Below are 24,711 nucleotides of genomic sequence, written 5' to 3' on the forward strand. Positions count from 1 at the left end.
CTCAAACCCTGCTGAAAAAAAACAGCTTAAACCAGCTAAAGCTGGTAGCACGTCCAGGCAGGTCTTAGCTGGTTTTAGGCAAGTTTAGCTGGTTTACCAGGTTGGACAAGCTGGTCAGGCTGGTGTTGCTGGTCCATCAGTACAGGTGGCCAGCTTGGTTAGCTGGTCACCAAAGCTGGTGTTAGTTGGTCAAGCTGGTTGTCGAGCTGGACCAGCTGGATGGCCAGCAAGCTGGCTGGACTGACCATCAAAGCTTGTATGGTAAGCTGGTCAAGCTGCTTAAGATGGACGGTTTTTAAGGGCTTCATCTGTCACTCAAACACTATTCAAAACAAGCATCTTTAAGGTTTCCCAGTGCCCTTAACAACCCTATCCTAAGATGCAATCTTTCTTCACATCAGGTCATTAAAGGCATTAAAGAAATGACCCCTGGTCTTTAAACACTATTCGAATAGAGAATGAAATAGAATCTAAATAACAAAAGGAATAGTTAATTCTGATCAAGGGTGAGTACTGTAATTTGTAGAAAAACATTCTGCATAGTTCCAGTGCATAATACAGACAATTTTTGGTGACAATGCATCCCAACAACACAATTTGGCTGGAAGACAAACCCCTCAAAACTTTCAAAAATATTTTAATGTAATAATTCCGTTGTGTGTAAAAATGATTGGAATTTAGGTACTGAGAGTAAAAAAAAAAAAAGATTTGCGTACATAACAAACGGGCAGATGCATTGCATCTAAATGCAATCATTTTATTCAGAAAGTCTTTATTGACATCACAGACAAAATGTTAACACAAAGTGTATAATACTATATACTATATAGGCTGGCCCATAGGGGGCGCTAAATGTTGATATGTTATTGTTTGCAGTAAATATGAAACTGACACTCAACTTTCTCATTATTTAATGGATTTTGTTAATACAATACTTTTTTTTTTTTTTTTTTTTAGATATCTCGTGCTGTTTGAAACTGGCTGAAGCTGTTTTTTTCAGCAGGGAAATGTCTCAGGATGGAGACGACTGAATATTTATATTGACAGACTTTAAAGCTACATTCCTTTTCTGACATAGATCAGTATCACCGCTTGGAAGTACTTGAGTATAGGTGTACCATCTGTGCTTCATCCTGAAAAAGACGTCTTTCACCTCGATGGTCCAGGAGGAAGTAGTGCTTCTGCCTGTGCCATCACGGCTCATTTTTGTCATCAAGACCAGCGTGGGTAAATGCGGCTATGATGAGAACCAAGTTCTATATGTTTCACTGCACTTAAATAAAGATCTTCTCCCTGATGACTACATGTGTGGACTTGCTAAAGGTATTTGTTACCAAACGGCTTGTCGCTGCCTTGTAAGTCTTAATTTGAAAACTTCGGCGGAAGTTGATATTTTCAGGCTTGTTAACGCTCCCTTAACACAGCTCGGTAACGATGCCTACCATGGCTGTACTTCTGCTAATCCTGCTTCCAGCTGCGTTGTAGCGCATCGCACCGGAGAGTGTCAGGCTCCAGACTTCACATCGCTGACCGGCGGTTGGAACAATCTTGCCTGCTTGTCAATCGTAAAGGCTGGCAAAAAAGCTATAGGCGTCCCACGAGACCCAGTTGCTACGTATCGACGATGAAAGAGGGGGCGGCGGTCGCCGCATCTGTTGCCTGGGTGAACTCATTAACACGCTAGCATCCAGCTTGCTTGATACCTAACGTAACAACGACATTTAAGTAACACTGAAAATCAAGAATGTCATCTGTCTTGTCTGGTGGACAGCGATCGACATGAATCATCAGTAAATACTGGGTTCGGTTACAGGGCGACATATTACGTCTGGAGAAAGCCGTACCTTGAAGGCGTCGGAATGGGTTTCATGTAAGGCTGGGAAGCTAACAGGAGCTAGCAGGCTAGCTTCACAGAAATAACGTTACAGTTGAAGTGAATGCGGCTGATGCAGAGTGTATGTTGTAGCTAGACACCCTGCCAGCTAATATGGACTGTTTCCTATGAAGTCTGACAGTGTGTCAGAAAGGTAAACGCATGATAATGTTGCATTCTATAGTCAGCTAGAAGGCCGACGCTACAATGGAGTCTTTCCTGCAGATAGCTCCCCATTCCCTGGCTATAGTGCTGTCCAGGGTTGTGGCTGGGGAAGCGTTGGGGGCGGTCGGGGTATCAGAGAGCGACGAGCTGCCGAGACACCACACCGGCTATGAGATTTTTGCCGATTTTAAAGCAGAAAATACCCAGCAACATGTGTGGAACCAGCGGATTACCGAGGCAGTGTCCGAGACCTTTTTCCTAGGATGGATAGACGAACACGTGTTATTGATACAGGGGAAGGAGGACCATCTGGAGGTACTGCGGGAGGGATGGATGCGGAGGTCCCTCAATCCGCCACGGGGATTCACCATCAAATATTTGGGTAAGGCCTCTACACCTACCCCTGTCTGCCAAGGTTTAGGCTGACTAATTTTCATATGTTTGTAGGCACGTTTTCATTGATATTATACCAGATGACTTCCTACATTCAGCACTTCGACATCTGTGTTGCCCATCATCCTCACTATCATCGTAGCTCGTCATTCACTGTGGTGGTTTAGTTAGTGTTTTCATACATCTTTTTTTCTCCTCTTGTGCCTCTAAAAGTTCAGAACTACACTGCTTGTGGTCATTAAATGATCTAATGCAGAAGTTGAAATTGAATTTCTCTTGCACTTTTAAGTCACAGAGAATAAGACATCTAACTAAGTAGTAATTCCTTTGACAATATTATACTAATTGTCAGTGTAGGAGGAGATGAAAAAGGCCTAAAATCACTTTTTTTAAGTTAAAACTAAAGAAAACCACCTTGGATAGCTGGAAAGTGCGTTGTCACAAAGCTGTAAAGAGGGCTTATTATGGACCTGGTTTTCCCATGTTTTGTGAAAAGTGACTGATGGAGACAACAAGGTTTTCTGGTATGAGAGAGCTGCACACACAAAATGTGCTGCAGTTGAATCCCTCTGGGCGTATGCAAACTGTCCATGTACATCCATGTCCACACCTCAACTAAAAGTGTTTGTTTTTGGCACTACCAGGCTTAGATTGTTATAGGTATCTGACAACATTATTGAAAGGACCCCGACAGAGATATCTTTTTGTTCAAAAGTAAGTTGTGCTTAACCAGAAACAGCCGCTAAATGGCACTTGACATAGCTCCATTCACAGAAGCAGTGATTTTATCAGTGTAAAATACACTTCAAAAACTCACCAAAATCCTCTTGGTTCATCTCTCCGCTGTTCCAACAATCATCACTAAGGAGAGATTTTAACAAGAAATGTCTGGTAAAAAAATAAAATGAAAATGTGTGTGTGTGTGTATATATTAGTGCTGTCAATCGATTAAAATATTTAATCGCGATTAATCGCATAAATGTCATAGTTAACTCACGATTAATTGCAAATTAATCGCACATTTTTATCTATTCTAAATGTCCCATTAATTATCATTTTAATACTGTTATCAACATGGAAAAGTGGATAGGCTTGCTTTGTGCAAATGTTTTTTATTGAAAACAATGTGTAGTGTTATATTTCACACTAACATTCTCACTTTGAGCAGTCATTCACATTTGAATTAATCAAATCTCACACATTTCAACAATGTCAATAAACAGATGACAAAAAAATAAATACTTGGTTACAAAAAAGTCCCTTCAACAACCCTTTCTAAGGGATCAAAACAGGGTGATACAAGATAAAGTTACAAAGTGCACATCATTGTAAACTAGGATTCAGCCTATAGTGCAGTTAAACCATGCCTTAAACTTTCCTTTCTTAAGTTTCCTCTGAACATACAAGCAGTCAGACTATAATGCTCTTCTGTTCATTCACCAGAGGCTTATCAACGCAGCCTCTTATTTCTCTCCAGAAAGAATGAACATTACTTGGCTATGGCAGCAGTAAGCTTGTTTTTAGTTGCGGTATCCATATGCCTCTGTACAAACTTTGGTCTTGTCAGTCGACCCATCTGGCAACTTTTTGAAACTGAACTTTCTATTCAGAATCTTGTTCGCATCCTTGTTTTGCGCTTGTCATCCGCCTACACTTTCACAGCTAGCGAGCAGGCAAGACCAAAACATGCGTGGGGCGTGTCTATTGTTTTGTTTCCGGTTTACAATCGGATCCCGTAGTTTTTGTTACATTACTAGCAGTGGCCACAGCTTATAAAAAACTACAGGTTCACACACACACACATATATATATATACACACACACACACACACACACACACACACACACATATATATATATATACACACACACACACACACACACATACATATATATATATATGTATATGTATATGATAACAGAAACTCTGTTTTTGTTACAGCTGTCCATCATGGCCACTGCATTTTTTCCACAATAAAATATTAATTTTTACAATCGAATGTATGCATTTTTTATGATTCAAATTGAAATTTAAATGTAGAATATTTGTTGACAACCCTATTGCTGAGGCATTGTCTTTTGACAAATCATATTTGCCCATGTCAGATGTGTTCTCACTTACTGGAAATACTCTGGCTGAGGTAAGGAGTGGCACCTGGGTAGAGCGTATTTTTTGGGGTTCAGTATCTTGCCCAAGGATACTTTGGCATGTGGACTGCCAAGGCCAGAGATCGAACCACCGACCTCTTGATTTGTGGATGACTGCTCTACCTCCTGAGCCACAAATGTTAAATAAAAATAAATGTTGGTATTAAATGTGTACACACACACACACACACACACACACACACACACACACACACACACACACACACACACACTAATTATGTTATGTTATTTTGTTAGGTATGTAATGATACCAAAAACTCACAGTATGATAATACCTCATTTAAAAAGTCTACAATATATTTATTGCAATATTAGAAAAGAAGAAAGAAAGGTTATGTTAAAAAAATGCCCTTTATTTATGAATTAGTCTAACCCTAACACTGTGCACAGCATTTTTTTGTTCAGATTTAACATAAAATAGGGATCTAACGATACACTGAATCAAGTGATCTCGTTATAGAAGTATGGCTTGATGCTGTCATGGGATGTTTCCTCGTCAAAAATTGTATTGTTTTTGTTTTAACAGCAGAGGGCGCAACCATAGTAGTCAAGAAGACAGATACCTGTCATCCTTTGCATGCAAACCAAGTGCTGCTAAAAATAAATCCAATGAGAAAATGAACGTCCCGATAATGAGAAAGAGGTTGAGGATACTCCATCGACTTGTAGAGCTCTTCCTCTAGGATTTTTTTCAGCAGCAGGGGCAGGCTCTCCGGTGAGCCATGGCGGCGTAAACAAATGACACTTGACTGCAGATTTTATTTTTACAACCTATTTATTGAATGGCCAGTTGAAAATTGCTTTTTAAAGGCTGAATGTGTCTGTGTGTGTGTGTGCCTGCGTGTGTGCGCGTACGCTGTGTCTGTAACCCTCGCTCCTTCCCCTCGTCCCCTCGACCACACATCGTGTAGTTGACCAATCATGTGCGGCTTGAACGGAAAAAAAAGTCGAGGGAAAAAGAAAAAAACTCAAAGCGGCTCCGCTCCTAACGTTCACTTCTAAAAGCCGTTTCATTTGCGACCGACACATCACTACTGACTAGCGTCATCTTCATTAGCTGTCTTTCTCTTCTTAGAGAAATATTTGAACAAGTTCATCTGAAAATGCAGTCAGCAGTAGGGCTGGGCGATAAAACGATAACGATATGTGTCGCGATAGACACGTAATTAACATCAATAAAAAAATACATTCGATAAAACATTTGATAATTTTTTTTCGTCGGAAGAAACCAGAAGTTGCAAAGTAAGGTTGGTTGCATGAACAAAGGCACTTGCTCTCAGGTAACCGAGCAACGTAGGGAGTAATCACTGATCAGTGGGAATGACACGCTAACATGCCATTCATGTAACGGTATCAAGTTCGCTTGTGCCAACTCGTTGTCTTGCGTTTGATTCTTCACGAGGAGTGAGATGAGAAATAGAAGGTGAGTGCTGCGGCAAGCAAAGAAGTTGTCGATAAAACAGGGAAAGTCAGCTCGCCAGTATGGCAGTTTTTGGGATTTTATAAGTCGGACCGTCAGGCCAATGTGGTCTGTAACTTATGCAAGACTGTTGTCCCCACCAAGACCGGTAATACCAAAAACTTGTTTAACCACCTTAGCCGCGCTCACTCTTTGGAGCACATCCATATTCGTCGAAGTCCAACAACATCTGCAACCGCAGCACCACCGCACAAGCAGTAGACCACCATGCAGAGTTACTCTACTTCAGTGCCTTATGACAAATCATCTAAAAGGCACAAAGACATAACGGAGACAGTGGCATATCATATAGCTAAAGACATGCTTCCGCTGAGCACTGTGGAGAAGCCAGTTTGTAAAAATCTCTTACACATGTTTTTTTTTTTCTTTCACACTTGCAATTAAAAGTATAATTGAGTAGTTCATGTATGTTTAGAGTAAGAAGAGTGACTAAAGCTATTCATATGTCTAGGCTGGTTTTATAGTTCAGTCAGTCTTACTGTGCTGTCTATCATGTTTGTTTGTTTGTATGTTACAGATGTCAAGTCTACCTCAGTTTCTGCTATGTTTACAAAACACTGCACATATTTGAAAACATTTTATTCACCAGAAGGTGAATCAGCTTGTGAACTTCCTGGCACTAAACCTGCAGAAAAAAAGTCCTCAGGTTTCCTTTCCTTTCTGCCTTGATAGCTGAAGGGATTATAATCAGAGGAAGGTTAAATTTTAAAAAATAAAAATGTCTAAATTGAATGTATTTTTCTCCTGGTCCTTATTTAAATAGGTCATAAAAAATATCAATAATTATTGCTATCGACCGATATAAAACACATATCGTGATACAGTTATCAGCCATATCGCCCAGCCCTAGTAAGCAGTTACATCATGCTGTGTAGATATTAGCTTAATGCTATCAATTAGTTTACTCACGTTAGCGACACTGAGTTCGCACCGGGCTCAATTAACTTAAGCTACTAACTTAAGCTACTAAGAGCTAATAAGTCTACCTTTTCTCTGGTAAGTCGCTGCCCTATTTTCCAAGACAACGCTCTTCTGACTCTCTGACCTGGTGCCTGGGTGCTTGACGTGATGTCACTTTCAAGGCCGTGCTCTGGCTAGTAACTGACATCGGACTCTGCTGTGAAGGTGGAGACATGCGGCGGTGGTGTATTTGCGACAATTAAAAAAAAAAGAAAAAATAAATAAATTTGAAGGAGCAGCAGCTAGGATTTAGGAATGGCAGCCCGCCACTCCTAAATGAATGTAGAGGAAACACTGCAATTCCACCAAGGCCATATTTTAGTCGCGCAGTGATAGCAGCTCTGTATCAAGGGACGAAAGCTAAAGTGATATGAGTCTCAAAGAAGCAGAGTGCATCTTAACCACAGATATGTGGCCTTCACGAGCTACTCAGAACTTTATTAAAGCCACAGCTAGTTATGACCAGCAAATAGGAAATTAAAAGTTTTGTCCAACAGACGCAGCTTCTTTTCCACACAGTGGACTCAACATAGTTGAAGTTTTGAAATCTGCTGTTTTGGAGAGGGAAATTGACATGAAGAATAACAAGGATCATCACGGTATTATATTTCCACAAAATATGGATTTAGCAGTGAGAGAGGCCAGACTGTCCCCACACATAAACAAACACTTTCAACCTTGCTTCAGAAACAGATTTGAATGTAGGCTGCACCAGCCGTGTGCTTGGTCAAGTGAGGTGTGTCGCAGCGTTTTTATACCATAGTTCAACTGCCACAGCTGCCTCTCACCACCTCTGGCTCAGGAGGTAGAGCAGTCATCTATTCAATTTAATTCAATTTTTTCAATTCAGTTTTATTTGTATAGCGCCAAATCACAACAAAAGTTGTCTCAGGACACTTTCCATATAGAGCTGGTACAGACCGAGCTCTTTTATCTACAGAAAACCAACAATTCCCTCATGAGCAAGCACTTGGCGACAGTGGCGAGGAAAAACTTCCTTTTAACAGGCAGAAAACTCAGGCAGAACCAGGCTCTGGGTGGGCGGCCATCTGCCTCGACCGGTTGGGTGAGAGAGGGAGAGCAAGAGAGAGAGAGTGAGACAGACAGAGAGAGACAGACAGAAATGCAGTCAGAGAGAGAGAGAGAGACAGAGAGAGAGAGAGAGAGAGAGAGACAGACAGACAGACAGACAGACAGACAGACAGACATGCAGTCACAGTAACAGTGACAGTGGATGTAATAACAGTAGTAGCAGTTGCAGTGGATGTCAGGCAGGGCCAAGGCAGGAGACGCAGCTGCAATCCACAATCCAGATTCAGCCACTGTCCATGGGAACCTGCGAGACGACAAAGCACAGAGACTCCGTGGAAGGAGCTAAGTTAGTAACACGTCATAGTAGGACATGAGAGCGTGCGGATGGAGAGGGACAGAAGGACAGAGGAGCTCTGTGTATCTTTGGAGGTCCCCCGACAGTCTAATCCTATAGCAGCATAACTACGGGCTGGTCCAGGACCAGCCTAAGCCAGCCCTAACTATAAGCTTTATCAAAAAGGAAAGTTTTAAGCCTACTCTTAAATGTAGATACAGTGTCTGCCTCCCGGACAAAGACTGGAAGATGGTTCTACAGGAGAGGAGCTTGATAGCTAAATGCTCTGACTCCTGTTCTGCTTTTTGAGACTTTAGGAACCATAAGTAGACCTGCATTCTGGGAACGCAGTGTTCGAGTAGGGTAATAAGGTACTATGAGCTCTTTAAGATAAGAAGGTGCCTGGCCATTTATGGCTTTGTAAGTAAGGAGGAGAATTTTAAACTCTATTCTAAACTTTACAGGGAGCCAGTGCAGAGTGGCTAGTATTGGAGAAATATGATCTTTCTTCCTGGTTTTTGTCAGGACACGTGCTGCAGCGTTCTGGAGCAACTGAAGAATATTCAGCAACGAATTTGGGCAGCCTGATTGCAATAATCCAGCCTGGAAGTTACGAATGCATGGACTAGTTTTCCTGCATCATTTTGAGACAAAATATGCCTGATTCTTGCGATATTACGTAGGTGAAAAAAGGCTGTCTTTGAAATTTGTTTTACATGGGAGTGAAAGGACATGTCTTGGTCAAAGATAACTCCCAGATTCTTTACAGTGGTGCTGGAGGCCAGCGCAATGCCATCCATAGCTGCTATGTCATCAGAAAGCTACTTTCTGAGATGTTTAGGGCCTACTACTATAACTTCAGTTTTGTCTGAGTTTAGCATCAGAAAATTGCAGGTCATCCAGGTCTTTATGTCCTGAAGACATGCTTGTAGTCTAGTTAACTGACTGGTTTCTTCTGGCTTCATTGATATAGCTGGGTATCATCTTCATAGCAATGAATATTTATTGAGTGCTTCCTGATAATCTTACCTAAAAGAAGCATATATAAGGTGAATAGAATTGGTCCAAGCACAGAACCCTGTGGAAATCCAAAGCTGACTTTAGCGAGCACAGAGGAGTCTACCTATCAGAAGGTCAGTGCTTCGATCCCTGGCCTCAGCAGTCCACATGCTGAAGTATGCCTGGGCAAGATACTGAACCCTCGATTCTGTGCCATCGGTTTGTGAATAGATAACGCTCATAATGAGCAGGTGGCTTAGCTACTGTGTGAATGTGTGTGTGAATGGGTGAATGCAGACTTCTTTTGTAGTCAAAAAAGCTCTTTGAGTAGTCTTCAGACTCGAAAAGCGCTATACAAACAGTCCAGGTGTGAAAAAATGCTGTGATTTAAGAATGCTTTCAAAAATATAAATAATTGTTTGTGTGAGCAAACAAAAACAAGAGAAAAAACAAGTGAGCGACCAAAAAAAATCCTAAATCATATTTGGTGTTACATCAGTTGTTATAGGTACACTTGCACAACGTCAGGGATTTTGTAGGATTCTAGTCAGGTGCATAATCAACCAATTATACCATACAGGTGTTAATGATCATCAATTTCACATGTAGGTTGAAACACAGTCATTAACTGTAACAGAAACAGCTGTGTTGGGGGCTTAAAACTGGTTGACGAACAGCCTAACTCTGCTATCAAGGTGAGGTTTTGGAAGACAGTTTCATGTCACACATCACAAACCATGGCAAGACTGAGCACAGCAACAAGACACAAGGTAGTTATACTGCATCAGCAAGGTCTCTCCCAGACAAAGATTTGAAAGCAGACTGGTGTTTTAAGATGTGCTGTTTAAGCTCTTTTGAAGAAGCACAAAGAAACGGGCAACGTTGAGGATTGTAGATGCAATGGTTGGCCAAGGAAACAGTGCAGCAGATGAAAAACACATGAAGCTTATTTCCCTTCAAATTGGAAGATGTCCAGCAGTGCCATCAGCTCAGAACTGACAGAAGCCAGTGGGACCCAGGTACACCCATCTTCTGGTTTGAGATGTTGGGTCAGAAGTGGTCTTCATGGAAGAGTTCCAGCCAAAAAGCCATACCTCCGACATGGAAACAAAGCCCAGCGACTCAGCTATGCACAACAACATAGGCATTGGGGTACAGAAAAATGGCAGCAGGTGCTCTGAAGTGATGAGTCAAATTAAAATATTTGGCTGTACCAGAAAGCAGTTTGTTAGCGTACAATAATGAGTGTGTGCAGGCAGCAGTAGTTGTCCTAGTACATTCTGTTAAACAGTGCATTCCTATGTAACCAGTGCAGACTGCAGTGCAGTGTTTTAAGAGTGAGAAGTCTTGTTGTGGTTATAAGCAGGATAGTTATTTATCAGTAACTGTTGTAATGTCAATTAAATTAGAAATATGAATTAATAATAACAGTGCACCACCCTGAGATTAGGAACCAATAACTAAACAGTGGAACCAATCTCAAAAGGGCTGTTCACTTGAAATGTCAATGTGTGAATTACCATGTTACACTTATCAGCTGATCAGTGAAGGCTGGAATCCGACTGACTCTCACAACCAGCCGTTACCACAACGCATATGCACAAATATTGAGATGGGGGCAAGATTGCCACATGAGTGGTTATGTCAGTGGTTACATCATGGGTGTTTCAAGACCTAACAAAGATGCAATAAGCACAGTAGAGGATGTCTGAGTTGTACTACTGCTATCTGCACCTTTTAAGGTGTGTTTGAACACCTGCAAAGGCAGGTGGATGTGTGCGTATGTGACGTAGTAAAGGAGAGAGAGAGAGGCGCACGAAGTGATGCAAGAAGAGATCTTAATTGCCATGGAAAGACAGAATAACTGTCTCTTTGTCATGCAGGAACCTGGCAGGCAAACTCAGTTCAGAGTCCACCAGCTGTGACTCTGGTCTTTTAACTAATTGAGTGCAGCTTACTGGCTGTACCACGGCAGTAGAAATTCACAGAAGACACAACAAAGCCTGAAGTCTGAGTCAATATAACGTGCTGAGCACACAGAAACAAGCAGTAAATACAATGATTGCGGTACCTCAAACAGTAACAGCGGTTCTTAGTGGTCTGTTGATTTCACAATACAGTAAGGCGTATACAACAATGAAGCCTTCATAAACACACTAGCATTAACTGTCCCTGTCCAAATAAAAATCTCTTACTTGAGATTGCTTTGGGATGGAACTTGAAGCTGCTAACCCTTTCAACCTCAGCATCACCGATGTGGACGGGGAGGTGTCCGCATCCCTGCTGTCTCCTTTAGTCCACAATCATTTCCCTTGGTTTACTGAAGTTGAGAGAGAAGTTGTTGTCCTGGCACCAGCTCATTAGCGCTTCCATCTCCTCTCCGTAGGCTGCTTCATCATTGTTGAGATTGTGTTGAGATTGTGTTGTCAGCAAACTTAATGATGGTGTTGGACCTGTGCTTTGCAACATACTCATGAGTAAACTAGGAGTACAAGAGGGCACTGAATACACAACCCTGTAGTGTGCCTGTGCTGAGGATCAGCGAGGAGGAGGTGTGACTGCCAATTCTCAGCACCTAGGTTTTGCCTGTCAGGAACTTGGGAATCTGAAAGTGCTCCAGTTGATTGAGATCAATGAGCTTAGAGACAACTTTTGAGGGAATGATGGTCTTGAATGCAGAGGTGTAATCAGTGAAAAGTATTGTCACATAAGTATTCCCTTTGTCCAGATTGACAGTGTGTGTCACCAAAATGATGCCATCATGCATGACTTTGATATGTATGTAAATTGAACAGGGTCTAGGGTGTCAGGAAGGGAGGAGTAGATGTGAGTTTTGGCTTGTTGCTTAAAGCACTTCATGATGACTGATGTCAGTGTGACAGGGCAGAGATCATTTAAACAGGGCCCCCCCCTAAAAACAAAGGAGAGCTAGCACTTCCATGCATGAGGAGCTATTTTCATGCTGCACAAAAAAAATATTGCTGAATGTATACAATCCTTCCTACTCACCAAGATGGAAAGAAATTGAGACTAGCACAACAGATGGGGTTCCCATACAGGCTATAATAGGGGACAACAACTTGAGAAAACAAATCAGGGAAGGAACAAACCCTTGGTTGGATATATCACTGAAGCTTTGGTTTGAAGTAATTGCGAAACATGACTTGAGAATACAAAGTAGACTATTAAGATGGATTGGGTATGATTCCGAATTCATAACGAATTGAACAGATAAGAGTTTTAAAAATTGGGAAAGGGGATCTGCGATATTCTTGGAGCTCTTGAGAAAGAAGGAGATTAAAAGTTTTCAAGAGGTAAAAGAACAATATAGTCGAACGAATCTGGATCAATACACAGATGTAGCGGCCTCGAAATTCCCCTAATCTCGTGCTGGGGCCCTGGCGGGTCCGTGACCGGTCCCTGCTCTGCAGTAGGCGGGTTCGTGACTGTAATGAGATCCCCCGCGGTGACGTCATTGGCGCGGGGCCAACTCGTAATGCCCCTAAGCTCCATTTGCGGAAACTACATGCACTCGCTCGATCAGTCCACCAGGAGGAGCAGTCATTATAATTGGTTACCGTGTCAGCTTTGCTGAGTCGTTCATTAGATCTGCACATAGCCTCCACTGCTGTAAGAAAAACTGCTTGTCTAGTAGAGCACCCTGTGCAGTTTTTTAAATATAATTATGCTTAATCATTCACATTATTGTAGTGCTCGTTCACAAACTTCTTGGATCTGCTCATCTGCCCATCCTGCCTTTTCCTCCACATCTCTCTCCACCTTTGGAGAGGCTCCCAGCGCATCTCCGCGTGCTGAGTGATTTGTGCCCAGAAAATTAATCATGAATAACAGAAGTTGTGCGTCGCGTTTTTCTAGCATTCTGAACTGCTAAACAGTTAAATGTTTAATACTCTGCCTGATTCGCGGAGCCACTCTGCTTTTCAGTTGGTGGGTTTCCTGTTTGTAGCGCATTTTAGATTTGCGGGTCGCTATTTGATGCGGTGACCAGCAATACGCAGAGTCCTGTATGTGTGTGTACTGTATATTACTGGACAGAAATCATTTACAGTGCGCTGAAGAGGGAGGGACGGGAGGATGAAATGCCAATTTCAGCCTGGGATCTGTTAATGTCTGACTGAACAGCCTCATGGAAGTGATATTTTACAGTTCTACATATTTTAATCTAACGAAATTCGTTAAAACAAGTCACTTGGTGCTTTCAAAGTCATGTCATTAAGCTGAAAGGTTCCAGATTTCGTTTGCCTTCACAGGCGGCTGCGGAGCACTGCAGACGGCTCGCACTGCGCACTGCGATGTTCAACATCATAGGCTTAATATACTGTTGTTAATTATCACTGATCTTTTTCATCACACTGTCTGTGTGACTGTCTGTGTCCTCCTCTCTGTGTCTCTGTCTCTTATTTCAGACTGTTCACGCAATGAATATAAACAGTAACTATTAAAAAAAAAGTTGTAGTCGCAGGTAAACATAGTACTCAGAAGCACACCAAGGATGCATTTTTTTACGTCAGGCGTTGTGCACGCGTGTTTGATGTGCCGCTGCACCTCAAATAAATGTTTTTTTGGGAAACGGAAATGTTCAACATGACTTCATCATGTTTAGACCAGGCAGACAGGTTCTGACTACAACATCAACTCTCCCTCCGCAGCCAGCGAGCCTCATCCCCCGACACCTACATTCAATCATGAATAATCCTAATGGGCCAATCAGACCAATGAAAAAAAACAATGTTGTGGGGCATAAAGGGCCAATGGGCCGATGTAGATGGGCCAATCTACTTGTTTTTATTGGCCAATCAGTTAACACACACACACATGAAAACGGCCAATAAACAGTGAAATCAGTATCATGAGTATTTCTCAGATGATGATTTCTGTATCTATCTAATCCGTGGCATGCAATATTTCACCCCGATTTTGGATAAATTATAAATCCAATTGTTTCATTGTTTCAGCTGTCATGGCCAAATCTCTTGTTAACTTATTAAGCTCTTCCGCACAGTGTGACATCTATTTTAATTATTAGAGAGCTGCTCTAATGGCTACTGATATTCTATAAACTGTTGGTGGTTAGTGAACTTCACTGCATTTGTGCATTTGAAGCGATTAACTCCCGGCACATTTCAGAGCTGAGTAAACCTTTAGTTCACATTGCGCATCATCACCACGGGCATCATGATGTTCTCCTGTCTGTCACTCTGTCAGGTATGTGTAGTGTCGAGCTGGCCGCGTTGTTGGCTGAAAAGTCATTATTTGCATTACAGTGTATCCTTTGTTCTAATTCAATGGATGGTCGCCAGCCAAACAGGCTCCCAGCCCCCACTGTCCTACAGACTAGCTATGGCCAGTAAAATAGGTGGAGGGCTGAGGGGAGCGCGTACCTCCAATAATTAAAAATCAATTTGTGCCACAGATATTAATATTGTGTCGCTGGCTACTTTATAGACTTCACTAAATGTTTCCATTACACTTAATTACATTTATGGATAAGCCAACTTTCCCACCTCCCTCATGCATCAAAATGTATATTATCAGTCCGACCAGGAAATCTTGCGATCGCAAAAATTAGCGCATATTCAACCAATACTAATATGACTGTCTACTGGCCGCTTCCTGGTCTATTTTTGCAGAGAGCCGCGCGCCTGTTGCGGAAAACATAGGCGAGCCCTGGAATCTCCAGATGACGTGCTCTGCTCCTCAGTAAAATTAGGTCATCATTTTTGTTGATAATTATCAAAAGCAAACTCTATGTAAACAGATGGAGCCTGTTTATTCTTGGAGTCACAGGCTGTTTTGTAAAGCTTCATCAATTTTATGACTCAGGAATGATTTTGTAACTTTTTTTTTTTCGAAGTTATGTTTTGGGCTTTTTGGCCTTTAGTGTATCAGACAGCTGAGGAACAGCCATAAAAGTGGTTCAGGAGAGGGAAGATGACGTGCAGCAAAGGGCTGAAAGAGGGAATCGAACCCGTAGCTGCTACTTCATACATGGGGCGGACGCTCTACCAACTGTGCCAAATCTCCGCCACATGATCTCGTAACTTTGAGCTGATGCTTCTCATTCTCAAGTTAAAACTTTTTTTTTTAAGATGGGAACTGAATCTTTTTGACTGGTTCTGTAATGTGAAGTATGGTTATTATCATATAGGAAGTGATTATATACAACTTTTTTACATGAGTTTGTTTTTTTTGATCGCAACAATCACAAAAAAATCATTGTTGGTAGCTGGCTGGCAGCCGGCTGGGAGCTGGATGGCCTCTGGCTTGGAGGGGAATTTCGAGGCTGCTGCATCTGTAGGTATGTGCATTTAAGGCATTATTTAGAGCAAACAATAAGGGGAACCAGTGAGGGGAGGGGGTCAGAAGTCATTAAGATGTTCATTTCAGCATATGAATCAAGACTGGGGAAAAAGCTAATTTCCAAATTATATAAGGGAGTGTAAGACTTTAAGAGAATTGACACGGTGTATATAAAAAAGAGGTGAGAGAGGGAGGCAAATATTGTCATATCAGTGGATGAATGGGAAGAGATAAATGAGCAGCAGTGGAGAACAACTTGCTCCTTTTCATGGAGAGAACACGGGTGGGAGAACATCATAAGATTCTTCAGATCACCAGCACAGACAAAGTATTATGACACAAAGTGTTGGAGATTATGTGGAGCTGAAAAAGATGTCCACTCCCACATGTTCTGGGCTTGTCCTTCCATTGGCAGCTACTGGCAAGAGCTTAAGAAGTGTATGGATAAAGTACTGAAGGTAGACCTTCCACATAGATTTGAGGTATTGTACCTGGGGAAACTGGACATAAACTTTAAAAGATTTGGGGGCAAACATATTTATAGGATAATGCTGATTACAAGCAAAAAAGTAATTACCAGAAAATGGATGAAGAATGAGGTACCTAAGGTTGAGGACTGGGTTGAGATAATACACAATATATATGTGATGGAGAAGCTAACTTTTTTTATGAGACTGGAGGTGGGTAGATTTAAAAGGATTTGGGAAAACTGGATAGAGTACATAAAATTATGTCAGATTTTATCTGAGATGAACATCGTGAAAAAAAACCCTAGTCTTGCTTAACTCAATGTTTCTCAATTCCGGTCCTCAGGCTAACAGCGGCTAATGCTAACATGAGGTCCTATGAACTTGCTGGTGCGGGTTTGATTTTAATGCTAACATGCTAACCTATGGTAAAATGATTCTGTGCATTCTAATGGTGTTTGAGATTTTTTCAATGTGTTATTTGACATGCTAATGTTAGCTTAGCATTAGCGGCTGTTAGCATTGTAGCTAATGCTAACATGAGGTCCGATGAACTTGTTGGTGCAGACAGGTTTGACTTTTGATATCAGGCTGTTGTGATACTATGGTAATGATTAGCATGTTAATGTTAACATGCTAACCTATGGTAAAATGATTCTTAAATGCATTCTGATGGTGTTTGAGATCTTTTTAATGCGTTATTCCAAATGCTAATGTTAGTTTAGCATTAATTGTTTGAAATCTCTGAAGAATCTCATCATAATGTACACGGCAGTACTGGCTCTTTCAAAATTTCCCCAGGGAAATTGTCTAGATTTATTTTACTTTACTATATTCGCTACACCGGTAACATAATAAAATTCTCTTAGTTTAACCGGTCAGAATACATGGTAGAATGTATTAATGTTTTTAATTGCATAGCTCCAGATGTGTTGCAGATAATAAATAATTCTCTAAAATAATTCAGTCTGGTCAGTTTCCCAGCAGTTTAACTGCAGTAATAAAACCTCTCCTGAAAAAGACTAAACTGGATGCTTCAATAAGAAGCAACTACAGGCCAATATCAAATCTTACTTTTCAAGGAAAAAATATTGAAAGGGTTGTTTTTCAACAAACACATGCTTTCATGATGCAGAACAATCTTTTTAATGCATTTCAGTCTGGATTTCGTCCACACCACAGCACTGAGACTGTACTTATCAAAGTTTTAAATGACATACATCTGAATAATGATGCTTCCAAAACCTCAGTCTTAGTATTATTAGATCTCAGTGCTGCCTTTGATACAGTTGATCATGACATACTTCTTGACAGACTGAAAAAGTGGGTGGGACTTACTGGCACTGTACTACACTGGTTCAAATCCTATTTACAAGATAGAGACTACTTTGTGTCAATTGGTGAGCATGTGTCTGAACGAAAAAGGATGATGTGTGGGGTGCCGCAAGGGTCCATTCTCGGACCACTTCTTTTTAATATCTACATGTTGCCCCTAGCTCAGATTATGGAGCATCATAATATTTCTTATCATACTTACGCAGATGATACACAACTTTATATTTCTGTGTCATCACATGACTGCAGTCCCTTACTTTCACTGAGTGTATTCATCAAATCAGTGAGTGGATGTGCCAGAATTTTCTTCAGCTCAATGCAAATAAGACAGAAGTGATTGTTTTTGGCCCCAAAAATGAAAGGTCAGCTCACCTTAACTCCATGTCACTGACAACAACAGATAAAGCCAGAAATCTTGGTGTAATTATTGACTCTGACCTGAATTTTAACAACCATTTAAAGCTGATTACCAAATCAGCCTACTACCACCTGAAAAATATAACCAGAATTAAGGGATGTCTGTCCAAAGAAGGCATGGAAAAACTTTTTCATGCATTCATTTTCAGTAGGTTGGACTATTGCAATGGAGTCTTTACTGGCCTAAACAAAAAATCAATTAGGCAACTACAGCTGATTCAAAATGCTGCTGCACGAGTCCTTACAAACACCAGAAAAATGGACCATATCACACCAGTCCACAGATCACTACATTGGCTTCCTGTGAGTCAAAGAATAGACTTTAAAATCTTACTGTTGGTCTACAAAGCATTAAATGGTCTAGGACCAAAGTATATTCTAGATTTATTAACTCCATATGAAGTATCCAGACCTCTCAGGTCATCAGGGACATGTCTATTGTGTGTTCCCAGAATGAGAACCAAACAAAGTGAAGCAGCTTTCAGTTATTATGCTCCTCACCTGTGGAACATTCTCCCTGCACACCTGAGGTCTGCACCAAGTGTCAGCTCATTTAAATCAGGGTTGAAAACATTATTATTTGCTACAGCTTTTACTTAAATATATTTGCTCAATGGTTTTAATCATTCTAAATGCTAAATTATTGTCTTTAACTGGCTTCTGTTTTTAATTTTCCTTTAAATGTATTCTATTTTTCTATTCTCTCTTTCTTTCTTTCTTTGAAATGTATGATTTTAATGTATTTTTATGCTTCTGTAAAGCACTTTAAATTGCCTAGTGTATGAATTGTGCTATACAAATAAATTTGCCTTGCCTTGCCTAAATAACCACTATGTCCTGGGCATAATTATGTACATGAAAAGGCACAGCCATTCTTTATTTTGATTTAAAGTAAAAGGCTGAGCAATTTCTTTCCTTTCCTTTTTTTTCCCCTTCCTTTTTGGAGTGTCATGTTTAATTTAAAGATACTGCATTTGAGAAAACAAAACAAAACAAAACAAACACTCAGCCATTGTGTACCAGCTGTATGCAGAATGTATATTATAATGTTTAATAAAAAAACAAAAACAAAACAAAACAGGGGGCTTCTGATTTCGGGGCAGGGGGAGGGTCCATTTTGGGGGTCCATCTCATGTTGGCCGTCTCTAGGGTCAGCGAGGCAGCTTCTCTGCCCATGTGTGGTCTGATGGCAGGCGCTGTGTTGTCTACATCGCACCGGGCATGTAAAAGATGTTGATGCAATGCAATGGACTGTGTTTGCCTTTATATTTACTGATGAAGTGTAATCCATCCCATGTGCGCCTCAGGTCGGAGCTATAGTAGATAGACTCCACTTTGTCCTTGAAGTCCCTCTTGGGAAGCATTGGGACCAATTTCGGGGTTCAGTATCCTGCCCAATGTAAGGGGATCAGGTCATTAAACCTCTGAGTTTAATTTTTGCACTCATTAATATAAAAAGGGGCACCAACCTTCCTCAGCTAATAAGGATTTTATATATTCTTTCCTTTTCATTCTGATTTAATAATAGTGAGTTAATGGTAGATCAGTCTCATCATCTGAAGTGTAAGCTCTTGATACAGTGATCGTCTATTTCCAGCTCAAAAGGACACTGTCTGACAAGGACTTCAATGAAATGTATTATTTATTTGACACAATAATGAGAATGGATATGAATAATCAATGATAGCACAAATAGTATGGAGAATATGATGTAACACAAACAACTGCATGAAGAAGCTATAGCAATATTATAAAAAGAATGAGTTTGGCAATAGTGAGAAGTAGTTTTGAGGGGAAATAAGGACACTAATTAAGTGTTAATTTCTTGAATGACGAAGTCGAACCGCAGTGGAGAGCTGGTGGAGAGCTGGTGTTGGACAGAGATGCTTTAGGGCCGGGCTATTCAATTGGCGGCCCCCGGGCCGGGCCCGGCCCGCGGGGGATTTTGTGCCGGCCCTTTGGGCGGACTATAGGGAATACATGCAGGTAGTTTCATATACAGCTCATGGCTATGCCTCATGCAGTCTCTGGTATAGTAAGTGGCGGTATGCACTCCGTAATCAAAGGAGGCGCTCTTAATTTGTTTCTTCTTTCAAGCGAAGCACGGAGCTCGACTGACAAGACAAAATGTCTCTCTCTACTTTAAAAAAACGAAAAGTTGACTCAGAGAATAGGCAGTTCAACAGTGCATGGACAGAGAAATATGTGTTTATTGCTGTAAGTGCGAAGCCTGTGTGTCTAATCTGCAACGAGTGCCTCTCCGTGTGTAAAGAGTACAACTTGAGAAGGCATTTCTAGACAACACATGCTAACTTTGATGCTACTTTCCCACCGGGCTCTGCTGCTCGGAGCCAGAAGATATCGGGGCTTACATCTTGTTATGAGCAAAGACGTCGCACCTTGTTTCGGGCCTGTACGGATCAGGAGAGAGCAACGGCTGCATCGTTAAGGGTGGCATGGATATTAGGCAAAAAGAAAAAGCCGTTTACAGACTCAGAGACTGTCAAAGAGTGTATGCTGGCATCCATCGAGGAAGTGGTTACAGATGAGAAAACCCGAAAAAGCATAATCGATTCAATCAAGCTAATTCCAATATCTGACACGTCAAATATGAGGAGAGTGGAGGCCCTTGCATCGGACGTCTCCGAGACGCTTTTGGACAAGCTGAGGAAGGCGGAGGTGATGTCTTGCCTGTCTGGCCGTGGACGAATCGACGGATAACAGCGATGTTGCACAGCTGTGCCTCTACGTGCGATTTTTTGATGGGGAATGCTTTCGTGAGGATCTGCTTGGATTAATTCCCATGGAAGGACACACCACCGGTGAGATTTTATTCACAAAAATTGCTTCATTTTTTGAAGAGAACAAGTTGGATTTGGCGCGCGTTAACATGTTGGTGACGGATGGTGCGCCCTCGATGGCGGGCAGGGAGCAGGGGCTCGCCGCGAGGATGGCAGCCGCGGCTCCGCAGCTGAGATCGGTTCATTGCCTCATCCACCAAAGCCTCCTGTGTGCCAAGCTAAGTGGTGAGTTAAAAGAGACCATGGACTCCGTCATGGCAATTATAAACTTTATCCGTTGTACCTCCAGCTTACAGCACCGACTTTTCCGCAAGTTGTTGACTGACATGTCAGCTGAATACAAAGATTTGCTCATTCACAATGACATTAGATGGCTTAGCAAAGGAAACGCATTGAAACCATTTTGTGAACTAAGAGAGGAGATTGTGGTGTTTCTCCGGAATTCAAAGCTGAAAAAAGCTGGCAAGTTCCTGTCTCTGATGGAAAATAACGAGTTTAATGCTGCTGTATGCTTTTTGAGCGATATTTTCCATCATTTGAACCAACTCAACATGGAACTGCAGGGCAGAGATAAAACAGTCACGCAACTTGTGGAGAGACTTCATGCTTTTCAAAGGAAGCTCTCACTTTTCTCAGCTGATCTTTGTCCAGGGAAGATGCTCCACTTCCCCACATTGAGGAAATCAGGCCTACAAATCACAAAAGTGATGTCAGGCTTTATTGACTCATTAAAAAACAACTTTGCCACTAGGTTTGATGATTTCAGCATCCCCCATGAAGTGATGAGATTTGTGAAGGACCCTTTCTGTGTGAACATTGAGGCAGACTTTGCAATGAAAGCAAAGGAGCTGATCACGTCATTGGACGAGGCACCTTTACAACTGGAACTCATTGACATTCAGTCATCAGAAGACTTGCGACAGTCATTGCAGCAGGCAGGTTTTGAAAAATTCTGGACTCATGAAGTCAGCCAAGAGAAATTTCCACTCTCAAGGGGTCTTGCACTTTTTCTCCTTACAATGTTTGGCTCAACATACACTTGTGAATCGTCATTCTCACACATGAATGCCATTAAAACTCACAATCGGATATCTCTCACTGACCAGCATTTGCAACACTGCTTGCGCATTGCTCTGACAACATATACCCCTGACTTCACTGCTCTTGCTAAGTCAAGAAAATGCCATTTCTCTCATTAGATGGATGAGGTAACAGGCATGTTAGTCAAGCCAGCAATGAGGACTCATTTTTGAACAGTGTGATGCAGTTTACATGTTATTCACCCCATAATGCCATATTATGCACTTAATGTTTTTCTTCATGTGGTATGGCTCAGCTGAACTGAATATTGAGGTGTCTGGTACAATTTTTGGACAGATAAGAATGAAAAGCCCTCACCAAATCTCCTTATCAGTGTGTCTGCTTTTGGCTGAGTAGTTGGAGCAGAGGAAGAGTTTCACATTGGTATTGTCAAGCAAGGTCAACTAAGGGACTGTTAAATTGATCATCTCATCTCAGGATCTCATGTTTTAGCAGGACTAACCTGGATGAAGTGATTAGTTTTGGATGCAATTTGAAACATTTTGGCTTGATAAAATACCATGCACTGTTAGTTGGTATAATTCTGTTCAGTAGCATAGTATGTAGTCTTGTTTTGTATTTGTTGGTGCATTTGAAGTTTACTTTGTCTGTCAGTCCATGTGCCATATCTGTTATTTAGAATTTTATTCATTTAACAGAGTGATGCAATTTGAAATACTTTGCCTTGATAAAATAGCATGCAGTGATATGTTGCTATAATTCTATTCTATTTGCTGTTCTATTCACTGGTTTTATCATTGTTGGTGGAGTTCTGATTTTGCCTGTCAGTCAAACTAGTGAAATATTAAATATGTGTGATATGGCTCTGATTTTTGAACATGATGTTGCTATTTGAAATTAACAGTGCCTTGGACCTATGTGTCTTAATATAACACAATGCACATGTTGCCATGCACTTACAAAATAAATTCTATATTAACTCCTTCAGTATGTTGTTAAAATTTGTTCATATGTTACCATGATTACTAATTTTCTGGCCCCTTATTTGGCCTCAGTTTCATGAACTGGCCCCAGTTCCCCAGTAATTGAATAGCCCTGCTTTAGGGGCTGAAAGGCCCTCGGCATCAGCAACAGACGAGGAGTAGCTCTTTCAATGGCTATTTGACCAAGACAGATGGGTTAAGGCTGGCTGCAGGACTTCAGTCCAAAGAGGTTGACGGCCAAAACCTCTGGGTTAATAAAGAATACTTTCGATTAATAGTTGTTTTTTTTTTTTTTTTTACAAATTGTTAGTTACATCAAGTGCATAGAAACAAAGTGTTTGCATTTCATTTGAGTTTTTGTAAATAACGATCTCATATTTTAGCTCTATCATGTCACAGTTGTTATATTAAATGTTGTTAACCGACTAATTTTTTCTTTAAATTGCATAATACTGATAAAAATGTTTTAAAAATACCTTTCACTTAAGCATCTTGTATCAGTTATTAATGTTTCAGTTACAGAAATTAGATATTTTAGTTTGTATTTAAAATAGTTATTGTTAATATTGGTCGCACCACATGATGGGTGGTCGCGCCAAATGACCTGAAGACCTTGCATCATTAAAAATCAATTTAGAGAGACCAATAAACAAATAATTCCATGCAAATTTTATATTTAAACCAAATTTTATTAACATTTCAAACATGAACAACATGAACACAAACATTTCATTTCATAACGCTGTCATTTACATACATACCGTTTGTGTGTGTGCATGTACTAACCCAGGCCTTTTTGAACTTTGCCCAATCTTTGCCCAATCCTCGCATGAACAACATGAATACAAACATTTCATTTCGTAAACAGATAAAAATCTAACCGTGTGTGTGTGTGTGTGTGTGTGTGTGTGTGTGTGTGTAGGCATATGTACTGGGGTACTTCTCACTACTGGCCTTTTTGAACTTTGCCCAATCTTGGCTGGTCAACTTAGAATAGCGTGAGGTTGCTGGCTCAGGTTCTGCAATGACAAAGAGAACATCTTTCTTGTAGTAATGTATAATGTCTGGCACTTGTGGCCACAGGAACAAGTTCTTTTCTCCTGACTGCCGCATGGAGGTAACTTGTACTTCCTCTCCCACAACCTGAAGGACCTGGCCTACATAGGGAAGTTCATCATAGGTGACGATAATAAACTTCCCACTCAAGTCTTGAAGCGGTTGTGTCTTTGATGGCTCAGTAGTGGTTGAGAGATCGTCAGTGGTGTCTCTAAAATCTAATTTCACTGGCTGTGTATTTTTAAGGTTCCCTTCACAGCCGTCAATTTCCCTGGAATCATCTCATCATATTTCTGGATACTTTCTTCACTTACCCAGTAATGAGTAATAGTTGACCCTGATTTTTTGGTCAGCATCTCATACAAATCCAGTGGAATCTCCCCTCCCCGATGAACATAAAGATCTGCATCTCTCTTTACAGCACCACCAATACCATCCTAGGCACCCTTTCCATGGGACTTTTCTGAATAGTTCCATGTAACATGGTTGAACCCAGAAAGGAAAGGCACAGTACTGAGGAGGAAAAAGTTAGCTTTGTTCCTGTACTGTGTAACAGGTCCATCACTGATTACATGTAGGGCTCTAATCTGTGGGTAGGTTGCCTGAAGCTCTTTCAATATGGGCTCCTGGTGTGCCCATACTGCCCGCTCATCATGGCGGAGGCTGTTTGATAGTGTTGCATAGGATTTAGTCCCATGGACTGTGTAAAGAACAGCAGTGTGTATTGTGGCCTGCTTTCTGCTGCCTCCAAAATGATAAGCTTGTATTTCTGTACTCATCTTGCAGGCGTGGTTTTCTGAAAAATCAATGTGAAGCACAGCTTCAGCCTCTGTGAGATTTTGTTTTAGGCCACGAAACTGTTCTGTTTGGTGGATCCAATTGAAT

At 41.1% G+C, this 24,711-nt stretch overlaps 1 protein-coding gene across 1 annotated transcript in view; it reads left to right on the forward strand.

Moving 5' to 3' along the window:
- Positions 1–1,391: 1,391 nt before the first annotated feature.
- Positions 1,392–24,711, forward strand: part of LOC139331309 (storkhead-box protein 2-like) — a 162,086-nt gene continuing 138,766 nt past the window's right edge. Inside the window, exon 1 of the mRNA XM_070962720.1 lies at positions 1,392–2,420. Within this exon, the coding sequence (XP_070818821.1) occupies positions 2,081–2,420 (340 nt within the window). The 5' untranslated portion in view covers positions 1,392–2,080. The remainder of the gene's footprint in view (positions 2,421–24,711) is intronic.

The sequence above is a fragment of the Chaetodon trifascialis genome, chromosome 5 (genome assembly GCF_039877785.1).
Source record: "Chaetodon trifascialis isolate fChaTrf1 chromosome 5, fChaTrf1.hap1, whole genome shotgun sequence".
Classification (NCBI taxonomy): domain Eukaryota; kingdom Metazoa; phylum Chordata; class Actinopteri; order Chaetodontiformes; family Chaetodontidae; genus Chaetodon; species Chaetodon trifascialis.